Source organism: Esox lucius, chromosome 20 (assembly GCF_011004845.1).
Source record: "Esox lucius isolate fEsoLuc1 chromosome 20, fEsoLuc1.pri, whole genome shotgun sequence".
In the NCBI taxonomy this organism is placed as follows: Eukaryota; Metazoa; Chordata; class Actinopteri; order Esociformes; family Esocidae; genus Esox; species Esox lucius.
In genome coordinates, this window is record NC_047588.1 from 38489714 (window position 1) to 38507866 (window position 18153).

At 46.4% G+C, this 18153-nt stretch overlaps 1 protein-coding gene across 18 annotated transcripts in view; it reads left to right on the plus strand.

Moving 5' to 3' along the window:
• The window catches only part of stxbp5l (syntaxin binding protein 5-like), a 179310-nt gene that overhangs the window by 9459 nt on the left and 151698 nt on the right, over positions 1–18153 (plus strand). For all 18 annotated transcript variants that reach the window (XM_020041280.3, XM_029115649.2, XM_029115648.2 and 15 more), the window contains exon 2: positions 10163–10260. In XM_020041280.3, the coding sequence (XP_019896839.3) occupies positions 10163–10260 (98 nt within the window). The remainder of the gene's footprint in view (positions 1–10162; positions 10261–18153) is intronic.

Sequence of the window (18153 nt, forward strand, 5' to 3'; positions counted from 1 at the left end):
AAAGGTTGTGGTTTTGATTGCTCGGGGCGAACCAGCACATATTATCAATTCATGAATTGACAGTCACATGCACAGCTCCTAGCAGGTGGTATGGACAGAATATATGGACAGGATCTGGGTCCCATCAATAATGGATATCTCATGTCCTACCTATGGTCCTTTGTTCAGTTGTCAGTCAGTGCTATCACGTGTCATGTCAAGCTTAATTTAATTACTTTCCATGCCCATAATTTCACAGCCGTGTAATCAATGTGTAATCAATAAGGAGACTTTTGATTTACCTCCCGTTTAAGTTGCATTGGAGCCAGACACAAGGCCACCTTTGAATGCGTTCACGTGCAACTTTTCCAAAAGCCAAATTTGAATGTCATTGATGAAACCAGATTCATGAAATAAAAACTTGTTTCTGCTCATGAGAAAAGTACAGCCACCTCCTTTCTCAGTCAGTTACCAAGGTCAGCGGGAGGGACCTCACCGTCTCCTCTTCCTCCTTCAGTCTCCCAGCCTTGCTGTGTGGGTGAACAGGAGTCGAGATGACGTCACCCTCATCTACTACGACCCTTCACACTTTTCGCGTTTGCCGGCCTCCTTCTAGAGTTTGATGACTCATAGTTCCACTGCCTGTCAAAAGTGTTGGAGCGGGATTCTACGAGGAGGTGTGGGTGTTTGGAGGAGGCGAGAAGACAGGGAAGGGGGAGGGGGACTCTCGGGGCAGTGTGTGGCGTGAAGGGGGTGAGTGTGTGTGTGTGTTACCTCCTCCGTGTGCGGGTGGAGGGGTTGATTCATGACCTCACCAGATGGGTGAGAACGGGAATCAACGAGCGGGGCTGGCACGGGGCCAACAGCTGCCCCTCATGTGGTGCAACCCATAATTGACTCTAAATGAAGTGGACTTTTCAATCATCCCGGCGTTGCTTCATTTCTCTCTTGGAAATTATTTTTTTCTTCTCTGTGCCTTCATCAGAGAGAGAGAGAGAGAGAGAGAGAGAGAGAGAAAGTTAGACAGACCATAAAGGAAATTGATGAGGAGAGAGAGGCAGAGGGAAGAGAGAGAGATTCACATGTACCAGTCCCCTCGGCCGCTCAGTTAAGTGGGCTCTTGGTTGTATTAATCTACACTACTTTAGTGCTATACTCAAATACTCTCAGGGCTCTTAGAATGCACAGGCGTTGTCCAACAGGCACCTTGAACATCTGTAGCCTCGCCACAGTCTGTTCGCCTCTTCTAACAGGCCAGACACTGATATGGGTGGCTCCTGTTTTTGTGTTTCTCTGTGTGAGTTTGTGTGGTTCTGGTCAGTGCAAATGGAGACAGATGAATGTGGGCAATCACATCTGCAGCCCCCTCTACACCAAGGGGTTATTCGACGTTACTGAGAGCTCTTTTGGATGTCCTCTGGACACATGCAATAAAACACTTAACCTGGTAAGGTTTTGTCATTTCCTGGTTGCCACCCAAGGCAGTAGTGTTCCTCCATCCCAGCGTTCATAGTTCATCACTTCTGGCTGGTGAACCAGTCCACCGTTAAGGTGGTGCCACCGTCAGACATTGTCCGTCACTCCTGCGTTTCCTAATGTGGTTTGTCAATTGGAGGAGCAGCGGAGTGGTGATTAGAACAACTGAAAAGCCACTGAACGAACCCCAGGGCCGGGCAAGGTAAAAAAAAAAAAACATTTCTACCCCTGAGCAAAGCAGCCAGCGTATTCACACCGTGGCATCTCCCACATCTCTCCTGTTTGGGTTCAAAAGCGGAAGCGAGAAGTTGCTCTGACCTTGTGCGCATTTGACAAATGCCCGGTTCCCCTGTCACCCGCCCCTTGTCCCTCTCTGTTCTGAGGCTCTGCAGACCCGTGGTTCCTCTCTGCGTGTCACAAGGGATCCGTCAGTCCTCCGGCTGGAACGACTACCCCACCGATCTCGCTCCCTCCCCAGAGATTACATCACTGCCCAGGCCTAGCACCGGGGGTCCAATAGATAAAGAGATTGGCCCCGCTTGTAGATGTGCTCGATTCTCCGCCGCCGAGACTAGTCGCCCGAGGGGTTAAATACGCAGGCACATGGGAACCCTTTAGAACCCAGCCCCATCATACAAATGAGTAAAACATCTCACCCCTGCGCAGAGAGAGCTGGCTGTTGTAGCTGGAAGCCATGTGAACCTCCACCTTGTCGAGAATATACCATGTGTTTGTGGAACAACGGAAACAATTCTACTCCCACGCAGTCACCCCAGGTGGAAGCACGCACATGCACGCACGCAGAAACACGCGCACGAAAACACGCACACGCGATCACAAACACAAACAGACGCAATGAGGACAGAGTGCAAAGATGAAAATAATTGATTTAGCTGGAGTCGCTTGTCTCTGCTCGGGCTAGGGTGTCATTGGAAAGTGATTACACTATACTATATGACGGCAGTATATTTCTATCATATGTCTGTGTGTTATTCAGCTCTATGTGTACTGTGACAAGTTTGATTTCTGTCTCGGGGGTAAGCTTTTGGGCAAAATAAATGTCAGAATTAGCGTTACTTTTTTGGATTAAGAATTACTAATAAGGTTCAGGGTTAGGTTTTAGGGCTGGCTGTACGTTTAGACATGAATGTTAGATTATTGAGGATAGGGTTAGGATTACATTAGGTTCAGGGTTAGGGGATAGGGAACACCGATTTCTGGGTTTCAGATCCCCAGAAGGATTGGACAGGCATGCGTGTTTGTGTTGTCACAGTACTTGAATCCATAGCTAATATGTCAGTTTATTAAATAGTGATTGCATTTCTCAAGGCATGCATCAGCTCATAACCAGAACAAAAACTGGGTGATGCTTTGTTGCTATTTTAAGTGTCATTTCACTCAATTTCATGGATTAGTAGAACCAGACCACGGCAGGTTGCTTCACTGCAGTGTGCCTGTTTTTTCTCCATCCTAGTTTTTATCTTCTCTCAACAACCCAGAGACCCCCATGGTTCCTGTCCCCCTCTCCCCTGATCCTCCCCTCTCCCCTGATCCTCCCGTCTCCCCTGATCCTCCCCTCTCCCCTGATCCTCCCCTCTCCCCTGATCCTCCCCTCTCCCCTGATCTTCCCCTCTCCCCTGATCCTCCCCTCTCCCCTGATCCTCCCGTCTCCCCTCTCACTGCACGTCACTGTCGGTGAGGATGTTCGGCTGAGTTTTTCCTGATTTTCCCGACTAACGTATTTCCGCCTCAGGCTTCCGTGAAGCATGGCTAAGTTTGTTTGGCCAAGCATGGCTATTGTTCGTTTTCTAATCTCGATGTGTGATCAGCTGCTCTGAGGCCTGTGAGAGATGGCACCGTGCACCGGCCTGTATCCTGGGTTTGATGTGGTGTCAGTGTTACAACTCTCTGCCCCTCCAAAAACGCCTTGTGGGGGAGATGCCCTTCAACTGGACACAGACATCATTGTGTGTGTGTGTGGGCATGGTAGATACAGGTAAAGTGACAGTCAATTTGTATAGATTAAGTGATGACACGCATGGGGATGATTCCATGTACAGTAAATTGGGATGATTCCATGCACAGTAAATGGGGATGATTCCATGTACAGAAAATAAGGATGATTCCATGTATTGTAAATGGGGATGATTCCTAGTACGGTAAATAGGGATAATTCCATATGCAGTAAATGGGGATGATTCCATGTATGGTAAATTAGTTGAACAGCTGGTGACCCAGGCCAAATAACCTAGAACTTTTGATGGTGTCTGACCTCAGACCACACTCCAGCCTCTACACCTTGAGATCGAGGGCTCAGCTGTTAGTTCGGGTGAATCGTTTCCATTCCTAGGGACTGTCACGTGCCACCATCCCAGGTGGGATGACAATATCACAAGGATGACGGAGAAGTCACACCAGAGGATGACATGGTAATAAACTCCCCGTAACTCCTGATCCGGCTTCATGTAGCATCTGCCGGAGTCCATCTACCCGTCACCGGCTTCAGGGAACCAGGAAGCATGTAGCACTAGCCCCTCACACCCCCCAGTCGCCACCTTTTCCAAAATATCAATCATTTTATCAATCATATCAATCATTATTTGTCAATCATGAACAAGAGATCCCGCTACCTGGACTGTTTCGTTGGGTGCAGTAACTGGTTGCCTGTCACAAAGAGACCAGTGAGGCTCACTGAATCATGCTGCCTCCAAACTGTAAACCAACCAACAGCAGAACATAACTGCATGTAAATTCTGTTCATCTCTCTATATCTATAAAGTAAATCCATTTACATGCTACATTTACTGCTCAAGGCTCAGTCTTATTCTGTCTTTTATAATCTTATATGCTCCCCAACCATATCTATTTTTTAGGTGTTCTGAAGTGATTCTGAGTGAAGGTGATTCTGAATGAAGGTGATTCTGAATGAAGGTGATTCTGAATGAAAGTGATTCTGAAGGTGATTCTGAAGTGATTCTGAGTGAAGGTGATTCTGAAGGTTATTTGCAAAGGTGATTTTGAATGAAGGTGATTCTGAATGAAGGTGATTAGCATTTTCAATGCCTGGGTTTCCTTTGTCAGAGCATGTAGTTGACTGGCTAGAAACAACATAAGGTCTGCTGTATAAAGACATTCAGATTAAGCTTGTCTTGTCTTGAGTTAGCAGAGAAATGGGAGAGATCCAGAGTGAGAGATCGAGAGTGACAGATATAGAGAGTGAGAGAGAGTACAAGAGTGTGTAAGAGAGAGAGACAAGGGGAGAAAGAGAGGCGGAGAAAGGAAGCATGTGGGAAAGAGATGGGGGAGGCCAACAGGGAGAAAAACGACAAGGAGGAATCCAGAAGAGAGATACGGGTATAGTTTGATATTTTGACACCCTCTGAAGATCCCCTCTGACAGGCCTCAGTTTTCCATCAGGAGAATGACATAGGATGGCTCAGTCTCAGGAGAGGAGGAGAGCAGAGCTCTGTTTCCATCAAACACTGTCTGGAGAGGAGAGAGACCGGGAGGTGTATAAAGGAGAACGATGGGACGCGTGTTAGAGAAAAAAAAAGAAAAAGAGAAAGTCACATAGAGAGAGGGACTTTCACTGCCTTGTGCACGCGTTGTCATCTCATCTATGCTAACGGCGAAACACATTGTTTGTTTGTTGAATTGTTGTTTTGCAATTTTTTAAATGTCAACAATGTAGTGTATCTGCAGTAATAGTGGAATGATGGTGTTTCACAGTGTTATTTATTACCAGTGTTGTGATTGGCTGTGATGTTGTAGTGAATTCTCCAGCTCAGCATTGTTACGAGTGCTGTGATTGGCTAAGATGATGTAATGAATTCTCCAGCTCAGCATTGTTACGAGTGTTGTGATTGGCTGTGATGTTGTAGTGAATTCTCCAGCTCAGCGTTGTTACCAGTGTTGTGATTGGCTGTGATGTTGTAGTAATTCTCCAGCTCAGCATTGTTACCAGTGTTGTGATTGGCTAAGATGATGTAATGAATTCTCCAGCTCAGCATTGTTACGAGTGTTGTGATTGGCTGTGATGTTGTAGTGAATTCTCCAGCTCAGCGTTGTTACCAGTGTTGTGATTGGCTGTGATGTTGTAGCGAATTCTCCAGCTCAGCGTTGTCAAATTGGGAAAGCTGTTTTGACTTTGGTCAATGGGGCAGTTGGACAAATAAAAAATCCTTGTCATTTCCTGTTTGCATAAAATCTACATAATTTGCCCAGTTGGTGTTAATTTGAAGGAAAGCAAAATCAAAATAGTGTCGAGAATAATTTTTTACGAGTTTGTCATCAATGTTTTGGCACATTCCCAGGGTGTGATATTGAATAATAAAGAGAAGGAGGTGATGGAGAAATCTAAACTAAGGGTCTTAACCCCCCTCCTGGGGAGGCGGTGTCAAACTCAAGGTGGCCTGATACTGGTGGTTTGGGAGGAATGGACGCTGGCCGTGTTACTTTGGTTGGGCTCTGAACCCCCCCACCTCCCGGCCGTCTTCCTCCATCACCGTCTGGCAGACGTTACAGTTTGATCTTTATTGCTTCTAGCCTCGACCCCAAGCTGCTCCCTGGTAGACCTTGAGTATCCCCCCTGACGCGGTGCTGTGGGGAGGCAGGTGTGTTTGGGGCTGGCTCTGCCCAGCTGTTTGCCCCCGGAAGATTCCCAGATTTTCTTGTCGGGGGCGTTGGCGCCAAGCCGATTCACAGGGTTCGGGGCAATGCTGCAGCACACAGTTTTGTGTGTTCCGTGTTTGTGTGTGTGTGTGAGTGTGTGTTCATAGTAGGCGTTTGTTTTTGTGTGTTTGGGAGATGGGAAAAGGAGGGTGTTTCTGCTGTTATGACAGCAGAGAAAATATTCCAGTCCTTCAGTCGGTTAGAATTTCTCCTCACTTCATGGCCACAGCGTTCTGAATGATGCCCTCACCAGCTGGACTCTTTAACTCAGTAATTAAGACTCATGCAAAAAAGCTATAGGCGGAATGGACAAGCTCAACCCACACGCAAGAACACACACGCACGTATGCAGGCTTTATGTGTGAAATATACATGAGATTCTCTTCCAGATTCACATGGGAAAATGCATGTTTCCTCCGTTCTGCGGCGCAGTGATGTTCCCTGTGTGTTTTTAATGGCTCTTCCCTCGGGTTGATTTCTATTGGCTTGGTAGTCTGAGCAGAGTGCAAGCAAGTTGGGCTTGGGTACGGCAGTGTGCCTTGTAGCGGGGGGTGGGGCACGGGGGGGGGGGGGGGGGGGGGGGGGGGCGCGGCGAGTCCCCCCTCGACCAGGTCGCTCTGAGGTTAATGACGGGGGTGGGGGGGGGTGGAAGGGGGTCAGGCTCATCCCAGCCAGCCCTGTTCCGTCACTGATTTAAAGGATCCTGCCTGTCTGGTATCCAACCTAACACACCTGTGTTTCGCTCATGAATTGTATTATGGTGAGCGATCTCCCCAGGCTTGCTCTTACACTCTGTCTATATGCAGATGAACACAGGGTGATTGGGCACTACATTCTCAGCCTTCTGAGAAGCATACACAGAGGAGCGTGGGGACCGGAATGTTCTCAGCCAGAACAGCTCTCCTTTCAAAGGTGATTGCAAAACAACATATTGCAGTCGAGAATAGCAAAAGAAAAAACACACACAGAATCTCAGAGAGAGGATGTGCTCCTGTCAATGCCCTTGGTTAGTTAGCTCCTCTGCTGTTTCCTGCAACACTGCGTCCTGTGATGTTCTTATTCACGGCTCAATGCCGTGAATTATCTGCATGATGAAAACCTTGAAAATCCTCTCCGTTTCTTTTCAGTTTTTGTTATCAGAGACACGCACGTCTATCGCACCAGGAGGTATGAACAGGATTTTTCCGGCTGAATTCTGTTTTTCGAAATTTTGCCCGGCTGTCCAATTTGGTGCGTGTAATGGTGACATCGGTCCCTGTTTCATTTATGACAAGTCCAAAACCTGTTGGTGGTGTGTGTCCATGTACAACCCTGTTTCCCAAAGAGGTAGGGACGCTGTGGGTAAAATACAAATAAAAATGGAATGCAATGATGTGCAAATCATTTATCCTTGTATTTTATTGAGGATCGTACAAAGACTACATATCAAATGTTGAAACTGAGGAATGTTGTTGTTTTTGGAAAAATGCATGGCCATTTTTTTATTTGATTCTAGCAACACGTTTCAAAAAAGTTGGGACAGGGGCATGTTTACCACTGTGTTGCATCACCTTTTTACAACTCTCTATGTAAGTGTTTGGGAACTGAGGAAACCGATTGCTGTAGTTTAGAAAGTGAAATGTTTTCCCATTCTTGCTTGATATAGGATTTCAGCTGCTCAAATATTTGGGGTCTCCTTTGTCCTTTTTTTCTGCTTCATAACGTGACAATGTTTTCAGTAGGTGTCAAGTTTGGGCTGCAGGCAGGCCAGTTTAGAACCTGGACACTTTTACTACAGAACCATGCTGTTGTAATACATGCTGAATGTGGTTTGGCATTGTCTTGCTGAAATGAGCAAGGCCTTCCCTGACAAACATGTAATCTGTAGGGCAGCATATGTTGCTCCAAAACCTGTGTATATTTTTCAGCATTAACGGTGCCTTCACAGATGTGCATGCTATGTGCACTAATGCACCCCTATACCATTGTGGATGCTGGCTTTTGAATGGTGTGTTGATAACAAGCCAGATAGTCCCTCTCCTCTTTAGCCTGGAAGATTCAAATTTTGATTTGTCAGACCATAGGACAGTTTTCCACTTCACCTCAGTCCATCTTAAATGAGCTTGGACCCAGAGAAGGCGACGGCGGTTCTGGATCTTATTTATATATGGTTTCTTTTTGGTATGGTAGAGTTTTAACTTGCATTTGTGGATGCAGCAACGTGCTGTGCATGCAGTGATTTCCACAACAGAATTGTGTCTGTTTTTAATGCGGTGCCACCTGAGGGCCCAAAGATCATGTCCATCCAATATTGATTTTCGGTCCATGTCCGTTGCGTACCAAAAATTCTCTGAATCTTTTAATGATATTATGTACTGTAGATGATGAGATACCCAAACCCTCTGCAATTTTATGTTGAGAAACATTATTGTTAAGTTGTTGCGCTAAATGCCTGCGCCATCTTTTACAGAGTGGTGAACCCCTCCCCATCCTCACTTCTGACAGGCCCATCCCTTCTGAAATGATCTTTTAATACCCAGTCATGTTACCGACCTGTTGCCAGTCGACCAAATTAGTTGTGTGATATTCCACCAGGTTTAGGTTTTTCATTAGATAACTTCCAGTCTTCTGTTGCCTCTGTCACAACCTTGAAACGTTGCTGGCATCAAATTCAAAGTGAGCATATATTTTTCTGGAAACAATAACATGTCTCAGTTTCAACATTTGATGTGTCATCTTCCTCGTATTGAATAGAGGCTTTAAATGATTGGCCCATCACTGCCTTCTGTTCTTATTTACATTTTGTGCAGCGTCCCGACTTTTTTGGAAACAGGGTTGTAGTTCTGAGGGGACAAGCTGGGAGAGACCCTTGGCACAGGTGCAGTTTGGATCCTACTGGGAGCTTTTAGAGTGGCCAGTAAAATGGGCCCCTGAATGAACATCTGTAGGACACACAGTTCATCAGCACAGGTGTGGGTAATCGGTGCAGTCATGTGTAAACCTATCGTACAAACACAAGCAAACACAAACACACACACACACACACACATAGATATACAGTTACCCTTCCCAAAGGCATGGTCCACGCCAGTATGACACCCCGTGTAGTGGTGGATGATCACTTACGGATGATTTCTCTCCCTCTCCTCCCCCTCTCTCTCTCTAGCTTCCCATTTAGCCTTTCCTCACCCCCCCCCCCCCCACTCGCTATCTCTCCCCTCCATCGGGTTTCATGAACAACTCCATCGCGCCCATTCAACTGGTTATTCCGTATCCTCGCAACAGAATTCCCGTCGCTGAATTAAAGAAGAGGGCACGGTCAGAGACACTGTTTTCATAATTCGCCCACGCAGCAAATGCAGCGTCCCGGCGTAATGGCGGCAGGGCGCCGCCTGCTGTGGCCCCTCCGTGAGCAGAGGACAACCCATAACTCCATCGTCACGTCTGACTGAGTCGTCGGGAAGTTGTTGTCACGCACACTACATGGTGTTCAGCGCAACCAAAACAGGTGCCAGAAGCCGTTGGCGCGTATGTCAACAGCGCCACCTCGTACCGACAGGTCAAGCCTCTAAAGGAGTAGAGTCTGGCCAGCGGTTATGCGTTGGTACGCACCGCTGCTACTGACCGACTGGGGAGGGGGCTGTTTTTATGGACTGTGGGCAGAGGGCATCTTTTTGTAGAATGTTGCTGTTTGCAAAGGTTTCAGAATCGATAAGCAGGGAATCAAGCATTCACAAAATCCAGGATTCTCTAGAGAGGATTTTGAGGCAACGTTGGGGATTTACTGGGAACGCTTAGGTTCACCTATTGTAGAAGTACATTGTTTCTTCTCTGGTGTCCAATGTGCAATAGGTAATAGGTCACGGCTCTTAATCGAGATTAATCTCACCATTTGCATCCGTTTTATAGGAGTTAATGTATGTTTATTTATCCAACGCTGAAAGGTCACGGGCACACCTAAAATGTCATGGTGTTTTGTGTGGTGTTTTGTGTGGTGTTTTGCGTGGTGTTTTCTATGGACCCAGATTAAAGTGTGGTTTTGTCTTTTGTCTTGCAGACGGTGCGTCACGGCTTCCCATACCAGCCCACCTGCCTGGCCTTCGACCCCGTCCAGAAGATCCTGGCGATTGGCTCCAGGACGGGAGGCATACGCATGTATCCTTTCTCCCCCGCCTGTCCCACTCCACCTCCTCTCCCCCTCCCGCTCTCCGCACCTCCCCGGTGCTGGTTCTCCTGCATTGCTGTCACAGCTGTCGTGTTGCGGAGTCGAATCTATGTGTTCGTCCGCTCCTGCTCCTGAGAGGCACGGGGGGAGGGGGGGGGGGGGCTGTGGGGGGGGGGGGGGGCTGTGGGGGGGGGGGGGGTGAACATGTAGCGCCTCAGGTAGGAGATTATGCTCTCACACATTCAGTCTCATTCTGCCTCTCTACCCATCAGCCACTGGGGATCCTCACAGAGCCTGCTGGACAGGCCTGGGTAATAAAGGCAGTAATGTACACCAGCAAATCCCTCTAGCTGCCAGGGGAGAAAAGTGTGTGCTGTTGTGTGTGTGTGTGTGTGTGTGTGTATGTCTGGGGTAGAAGAGAGATAGTGTGTTTGTGTGTATGAGAGACAGCAGAAGAGGGGGACAGGGAGGAGCGAGAGAGATGCAAGGGATTGGGGAATAGCAGATAAAAAAAAGAAAATGTTATTTCAATAAAATGATTGGCTGGTCCAAAATTAGATTTCTAATCCCTCCCTCTCTCACTTATTTTCCTTTGTCTCCATTCTCTCCCTATTGGTCTCTTCCTTTCCACCTATACCTCTTTCCCTCTCCCCTCTCCCCCTCGACCTTGCTCCCTCTCCCCCTCTCCTCCTCTCGGTCTCCTTCTCCAGTGCTGCAGTGAGGCTTTGATGAAGTGCTGACTGGCGGGAGGGCCGGGGTTTCTTGTTGGATTGAGAACCGTGACTGAATTAGCATTAGCACGGAGAGGCTAAACACCAATACAGTAGCCGCACGTACTTTGTCACTGTTCTCCCACTTTTCTCTCCCCCTCCGTCTCTCCCTCTGTCTCTCCCTGTCTCTCTCCCTGTGTCTCTCATGCCTGCTCCTCCTGTTCTTTGGCAGGGTGGAGGTGTAGACGATGGGATAGCAGTTATCATCTGTCTGTATCTCTTCCTGTTGTGATGCTTGGAATATCCGTACACTCTGTCCTGTGTTCATATAGTCTGTTGTGTGTGTCCATGTGTTTGCTCAGGGTTTATGTTTAAACATACATGGGCGCACGCACACACACACACACACACACACATAAATCACTGATTGGTTTTCCAGATGAATTTGAGCACTGTCATATTATTCCCGCGTTATTCATCATCTTATAGCAGGCAGGTTGTGGTTTGGGGCTCTGCTGGTTGTGACTGTGATAGTAATCGGAGAAGGGAGTGTGGTTTTCAAAGATCAAGACAGTGCTCATTCCTCCGAGCCTGTCTTCCTATCTCTCTCTGTCTCTATTTAGCGTATCCATACATTGTTTTCTCAGTCATTCTTATACCGTATGTATCTCTCAACACGTTGCTGCAATCCCTCCCTCCCTCCCACTCTCCCTCTCTCCCTCTCTCCCTCCCTCTCTTCTTCCTTCCTTCCCTCATCCTTCTCTGTCCCCCTGCCCTCTCCCCCTCTTTGCCTTCCTTGATCCATCCCTTTCTCACAGCTTTTCCTTCTAGAGTTTCTTCCGGCTAAGAGCTCCTTAATGAGAGGTGAAATCCCAAGTTAAACATTCAGACACCATTGATCGTGCACACCGTGCCACCAAAACCTGCCGAAGTGCGTACGTGTGTGTGATCGATATTTCTGCTGGCATCTGGAACAAATCTCTCAGACGGACTCCAGCGGGGGCAGAACATTGGCTAAAGGAGAGATCTATACAGCCCATTGATCGTGATTGGTTGGCTAAGTCAGCTGATGCTGATCAGCGTGGTGCTGGCAGTCAAAAGTGTGCATGTGTCCACGACCGTGCACAAGACAAAATCGCACGTCTGTCTTCACTTTCACCACTTTCCCAACAAGTGAGAGTATAAAGACTGTTACATCTTTGTCTTTTCTTTCCATGTCTGAAGTCAGATGAGAGGTATATTCTACAGAACTAACTCTACGGCAATACTAGTGACCTCATCAACACTGGGTTTTTCTTACAATTTGGCACATTTGGTTTGATTAATTGCTCATGGTGATTTTCGACTGGAAAGATGACTGTGTATTGACGTGTTCCTCTATGCACGTCAGATGAAAATGTCCTTCAACACGTTGAGCCTAGGAGGACACGTTTGAGTCCGGCCAGAGATGTGGTAGAGCTCCGCTTAAGCAAAAGCTTGGTCTGTGTTTTGATTTAATGAATCTATCACGACAATCTGTAATCAGCAGTCTTCATTCATTATTGCCACCTGTGTCTAATTATCAGTTCTAAACATTTGTGAGAGTGTTGAGGCCGCTCTTTCATGACAAGAAAGATGGCAACATCAGTAGGCCCGGCAAGTATCGGCAGTGGATGGTGAATGTGAGCCAGTTGGTTTGCCTAGACTGCTGTGATTACACACTGGCAACAATAACTCGTGACACCTGTGACAAACATGCATACTCACGGCCCGGCTAGTTACTTATTCTTGCTAACCACATTTCATGCTTGGCTCTGCCTGAAACTTTGGTAAATGCCGACACTTAAAAAAGTCTTTGTATTCAACGATACGTTTTGTTCGGTGAACCACATCAATTTATTTTCTTACATTAACTTAACTGTCATAATTAAAATAACTGTCATTTTTTTGTTTCCAGACCTGGTCACTCCACTATCGGAAATACATTTTCAAGAGTTAAAGCAAACCCAAATATTTTACTCATTAAGTGAAATCCCATAAATCAGGCTATTATTATTAACGTTATTATTGTTACGCAGTACATACTTCCTGTACATACTTCCTGTACTGTGGGAGACCAACGGAGCCGTTCTCTGGATTGTGAGTGGTGCATAATGATGATGTCATCCATGCTGGCGCAGCGAGTTGGCAGACTGGTATTCTGCAGTGTGGTAGTGCCAATGGCTGGACCACAGAGCTGCTGGATCTGGTGCAGACTGTGAGTGATCAGAGGCATTTTGGCACACGTAGTGGGGTGTGCTGTGTTGTCATCGATGGATCCTGAACATCATACATGTGTTCAATATGTAACTGCCGTGGTTCATTGGTGTGAGTCTGCATATCATCTGTGCAAGTGTGTGTGTGTGTGTGTGTGGCCGTGTAACTGTCGCTGCGTGTTTCTTTCACAGCATCAGTGTGTGTGTGTGTGTGTGTGTGAGGCCATGTAACTGTCGCTGCGTGTGTCTTTCACAGCATCAGTGTGTGTGTGTGTGTGTGTGTGTGTGTTTTCGCATGTATCTGTCTGTCCCTGCATCTGAGCGCCTCTGAATGTGTGTTTGTGTGTGTGTTTGACATTGCTGTTATTCTGCATGCCATGCTGAATGTGAAACAGAATGGCCAGGTAATAGAATCCTTTTCTGGCTGATGGACAGTCAGTTCTCATCACAGCCTATCAGCAGACATAACCACCCACCCACCCACCGTCCAACCGCTCAACTCAATCCACTGGGAGAGAGGGGATGGGTGAGAGATGAGAGGAACTGAGATGAGAGAAGAGAGAGAGAGACGAGGGAGACAACAGGAGGGAGGGAGGTAAGAGAGAGAGAAAATGGGAAGACAGAAAGAGGAAGATGATAGAGGGAGGAGAGAGAGACGGGGGGTGAGATGAGAGGAGAAGGAGGTGAAACGGGGACTTAGAGATTGAGGAAAGGGAAAAGGGAAGGTATGTAAGAGGAGAATGGGAGAGACATGATGTACAGTGGGGAGAACAAGGATTGGAGACACTGCCGATTCTGCAGGTTTCCTACTTACAAAGCATGTCTGTAATTTTTATCATAGGTACACTTCAACTGTGAGAGACGGGATCTAAAACAAAAATCCAGAAAATCACATTGTGTGATTGTTAAGTAATGAATTTGCATTTTATTGCGCGACATAAGTATTTGATACATCACTTAATATTTGGTACAGGAGCCTTTTTTTGCAGTTACAGAGATCATACGTTTCCTGTAGTTCTTGACCAGGTTTGCACACACTGCTGCTGCAGGGATTTTGGCCCACTCCTCCATACAGACCTTCTCCAGATCCTTCAGGTTTCAGGGCTGTAGATGGGCAATATGGACTTTCAGCTCCCTCCAAAGATTTTCTATTGGTCTCAGGTCTGGAGACTGGCTAGGCCACTCCAGGACCTTGAGATGCTTCTTACAGAGCCACTACTTAGTTGCCCTGGCTGTGTGTTTCGGGTCATTGTCATGCTGGAAGACCCAGCCACGACCCATCTTCAATGCTCTTACTGAGGGAAGGAGGTTGTTGGCCAAGATCTCGCGATACATGGCCCCATCCATCCTCCCCTCAATACGGTGCAGTCGTCCTCTCCCCTTTGCAGAAAAGCATCCCCAAAGAATGATGTTTCCACCTCCATGCTTCACAGTTGGGATGGTGTCCTTGGGGTTGTACTCTTTGTAATCTTTTTCCTCCAAACACGGCGAGTGGAGTTTAGAGCAAATAGTTCCATTTTTGTCTCATCAGACCACATGACCTTCTCCCATTCCTCCTCTGGATCATCCAGATGGTCATTGGCAAACTTCAGACGGGCCTGGACATGCGCTGGCTTGAGCAGGGGGACCTTGCGTTCACTGCAGGATTTTAATCCAAGACGGTGTAGTGTGTTACTAATGGTTTTCTTTGAGACTGTGGTCCCAGCTCTCTTCAGGTCATTTACCAGGTCCTGCCCTGTAGTTCACCTTTCTCATGATCATTGATGCCCCACGAGGTGAGATCTTGCATGGAGCCCTCATCTTGAGGTCTGTTTGATTGATAGTGTGGACAGGTGTCTTTTATACAGGTAATGAGTGGAGCACAGGAGGGTTTCTTAAAGAAAAACGAACTGGTCTTTGAGAGCCGGAATTCTTACTGGTTGGTAGGTGATCAAATACTTATGTCATGCAATAAAATGCAAATTTATTATAACATTCTCTGGATTTTTGTTTTAGATTCCGTCTCTCACAGTTGAAGTGTACCTATGATAAAAAATGACAGGCCTCTACATGCTTTGTAAGTAGGAAAACCTGCAAAATTGGCAGTGTATCAAATACTTGTTCTCCCCACTGTAGGACAAGAGCAGTAAATAGTGGAAAGAAGGGAACAGAAAAGATGAGTGAGACAAGGGTTTATGACAGGGTGAACAGGAGGAGGTAGAGGAGGAGGCAAGGAGGAGATAAAAACGATAGTCTAGGAAAGGCCATGGCTGTCTAACCTGATGGGCTGTAATGGTAGTTGTGCTGTGGGGGAAAGGCATGGAGGTTAACTGCTGCTCGGTTATTTAAGAAGTTGTGTGTGTGTGTGTCTCTCTCTCTGTGTGTGTGTGTGTGTGTGTGTATGTGTTTAATAATGTATTTTGTAGCTGTGAACTGCCTGGTCTTAGCAAGCGTGACACGTGCTGGCTTTACTGCAGCTACCATAATACTAATGTTCAGATAATGGTCCTGTTTGGACACACATGTTCCAGTATACACACGCACACACACACACACACACACACGTGTCAGACAGATGTGTGTGTGTGTGTGTGTCAGCAGCAGTGGTGGTACAGACACAATTAGGCATCCCGCCGCTGTTGCCGTGACGGCTGCCACACCTGTCTGGTCACGGCCAGCTGCACCCTGGGACGAAACAGCGGCACGGTGACCGTGGCGATGGCGGTGATGGCCCCGAACGGCAGCCCTGCCAGATGTGATACTAACTAGCATTTGCTTTCTTGCCTGGAGCCAACACACCACTTTGAATGAGGGCAATTTCAACTTCACGCGATTGTCTTCCTGTTTCAGGCCACTCCCATGCCAAGGCTTTAGTTAATGTTTTTGACATGGTCTAATCTAGATCATGTTAGTGGGATTTGAAAGACATTGCTATCAATCGCAACATTATTTTACCGATACCCAACCTAAAACCCTGAAGAGCAAGCAACAACAGAGTCGATGCAGAGTGGCTAGGAGAAATGCCCTAGTTGGGTTGGAACTTTGGAAGAAACATAGAAAGGAACCAGACTCTGAAGGGTGGCCAGTCCTCTTCTGGCTGTGTTAGGTGAACATTCTAAGAGTACATAACCTTTTGGGCAACATGTTTTTGCATGATCAGATGATGAGCAGGTCAATGCATGCATGTGTGGGTGTGTATATATGTGGACTGCGACCAGTGACAGCAGGTATCATCCAGCAGCAACTCGATCTGGAAAACAACCCAGGAGGACTTTGGACAGGGACAACTATGGGTCCTTTGGGCCAGCTTGTCCCGAGATGGACTCATGTCCTCCTAAGGTGACAAAGGACACCAGGAAAGTTACAGAGAGCATTCCTTGAATACCAAAAGGATGCATACATTCAAAGTGACCCTCTTCCCACGCCACATAAACCAGTGCTTCTCTTGGGGTTGCCATTGAATGGAGCCGAGTCGGCAGCTAAATGTCTCCATCCCAAACAGGTTTTAATGCTCAAATTCCAAACGTTGCATGAAAGGTATATGCTCATTTCAGAAGTTCAGGCACATCTCCATCCAAACTCTGTTGTAGAGAACTAACCTGAGTGGCTGCTGTGTTAGGTCGGTTAAAACGGAATGCGTAGTTTCATACAGCCAGGCCATGACGCGTGCGGGCATCAGCAGCTGAAACCGAGGCGAGACACCACGCGCTTGTTAGACACCGCACAGACCCGGCAGCTAGCCCAAATAATAAAATAAATAAAAATGAAACAGAATTGATTTACATTGATTTCGAAAGCTCTGACTCAGTTTTATATTATTTTGATACAGAAGGCCAAAATAAAGCCTATCTGCCTTGTGATATGTGATCTGCAGCCTTGTAAGCAAGGTCTTTTTCATATGTCAGAAGTATTTTTTGTCTAAGCATCAGTTATTGATAAAGCCTGTTTCCATTGGTATTTGGTGCATTACTGACAGTATCGACGTATGGAATATCCCCTCTGTCGACAGTGAAAAGGTTTGGGCAATGTTTATGGAATTCAATCAACATTTGCTGTTTCAATCAAGCCTGTTGTAACTTTTATAAAAAAAAGAGGCTTGTTTGAAACCTGACTGAGAGGAAACAAATATGCTTTTCCTCAATTTACTGTCCTCTCTACAATACACACACACACACACACACACACACACAAACACACACTCACACACAAACACACACACACCCACACACACACATGTTGCTTCAGGCCCAGTGACCCATATAAGGGGACTGATCCAATTAGTTATGATTTTCAGCCCTTATTACTAATTAGTGTAATTACAGTTTTATCATTGCCAAAGGTGAGTGAAGCAAAGCAAGGGACTGGAATGGAACTATGTCTACTGAAATACAGTAGGATAGACCAACTGACTGAAATACAGTATGAAAGGATAACAACTGACTGAAATACAGTAGGATAGACCAACTGACTGAAATACAGTAGGATAGACCAACTGACTGAAATACAGTAGGATAGATCAACTGACTGAAATACAGTATGAAAGGATAACAACTGACTGAAACACAGTAGGATAGACCAACTGACTGAAATACAGTAGGATAGATCAACTGACTGAAATACAGTATGAAAGGATAACAACTGACTGAAATACAGTACGAAAGGATAACAACTGACTGAAATACAGTAGGATAGACCAACTGACTGAAATACAGTATGAAAGGATAACAACTGACTGAAATACAGTAGGATAGACCAACTGACTGAAATACAGTAGGATAGATCAACTGACTGAAATACAGTATGAAAGATCAACTGACTGAAATACAGTATGAAAGGATAACAACCGACTGAAATACAGTAGGATAGACCAACTGACTGAAATACAGTAGGATAGATCAACTGACTGAAATACAGTTGGATAGAACAACTGACTGAAATACAGTAGGATAGAACAACTGAC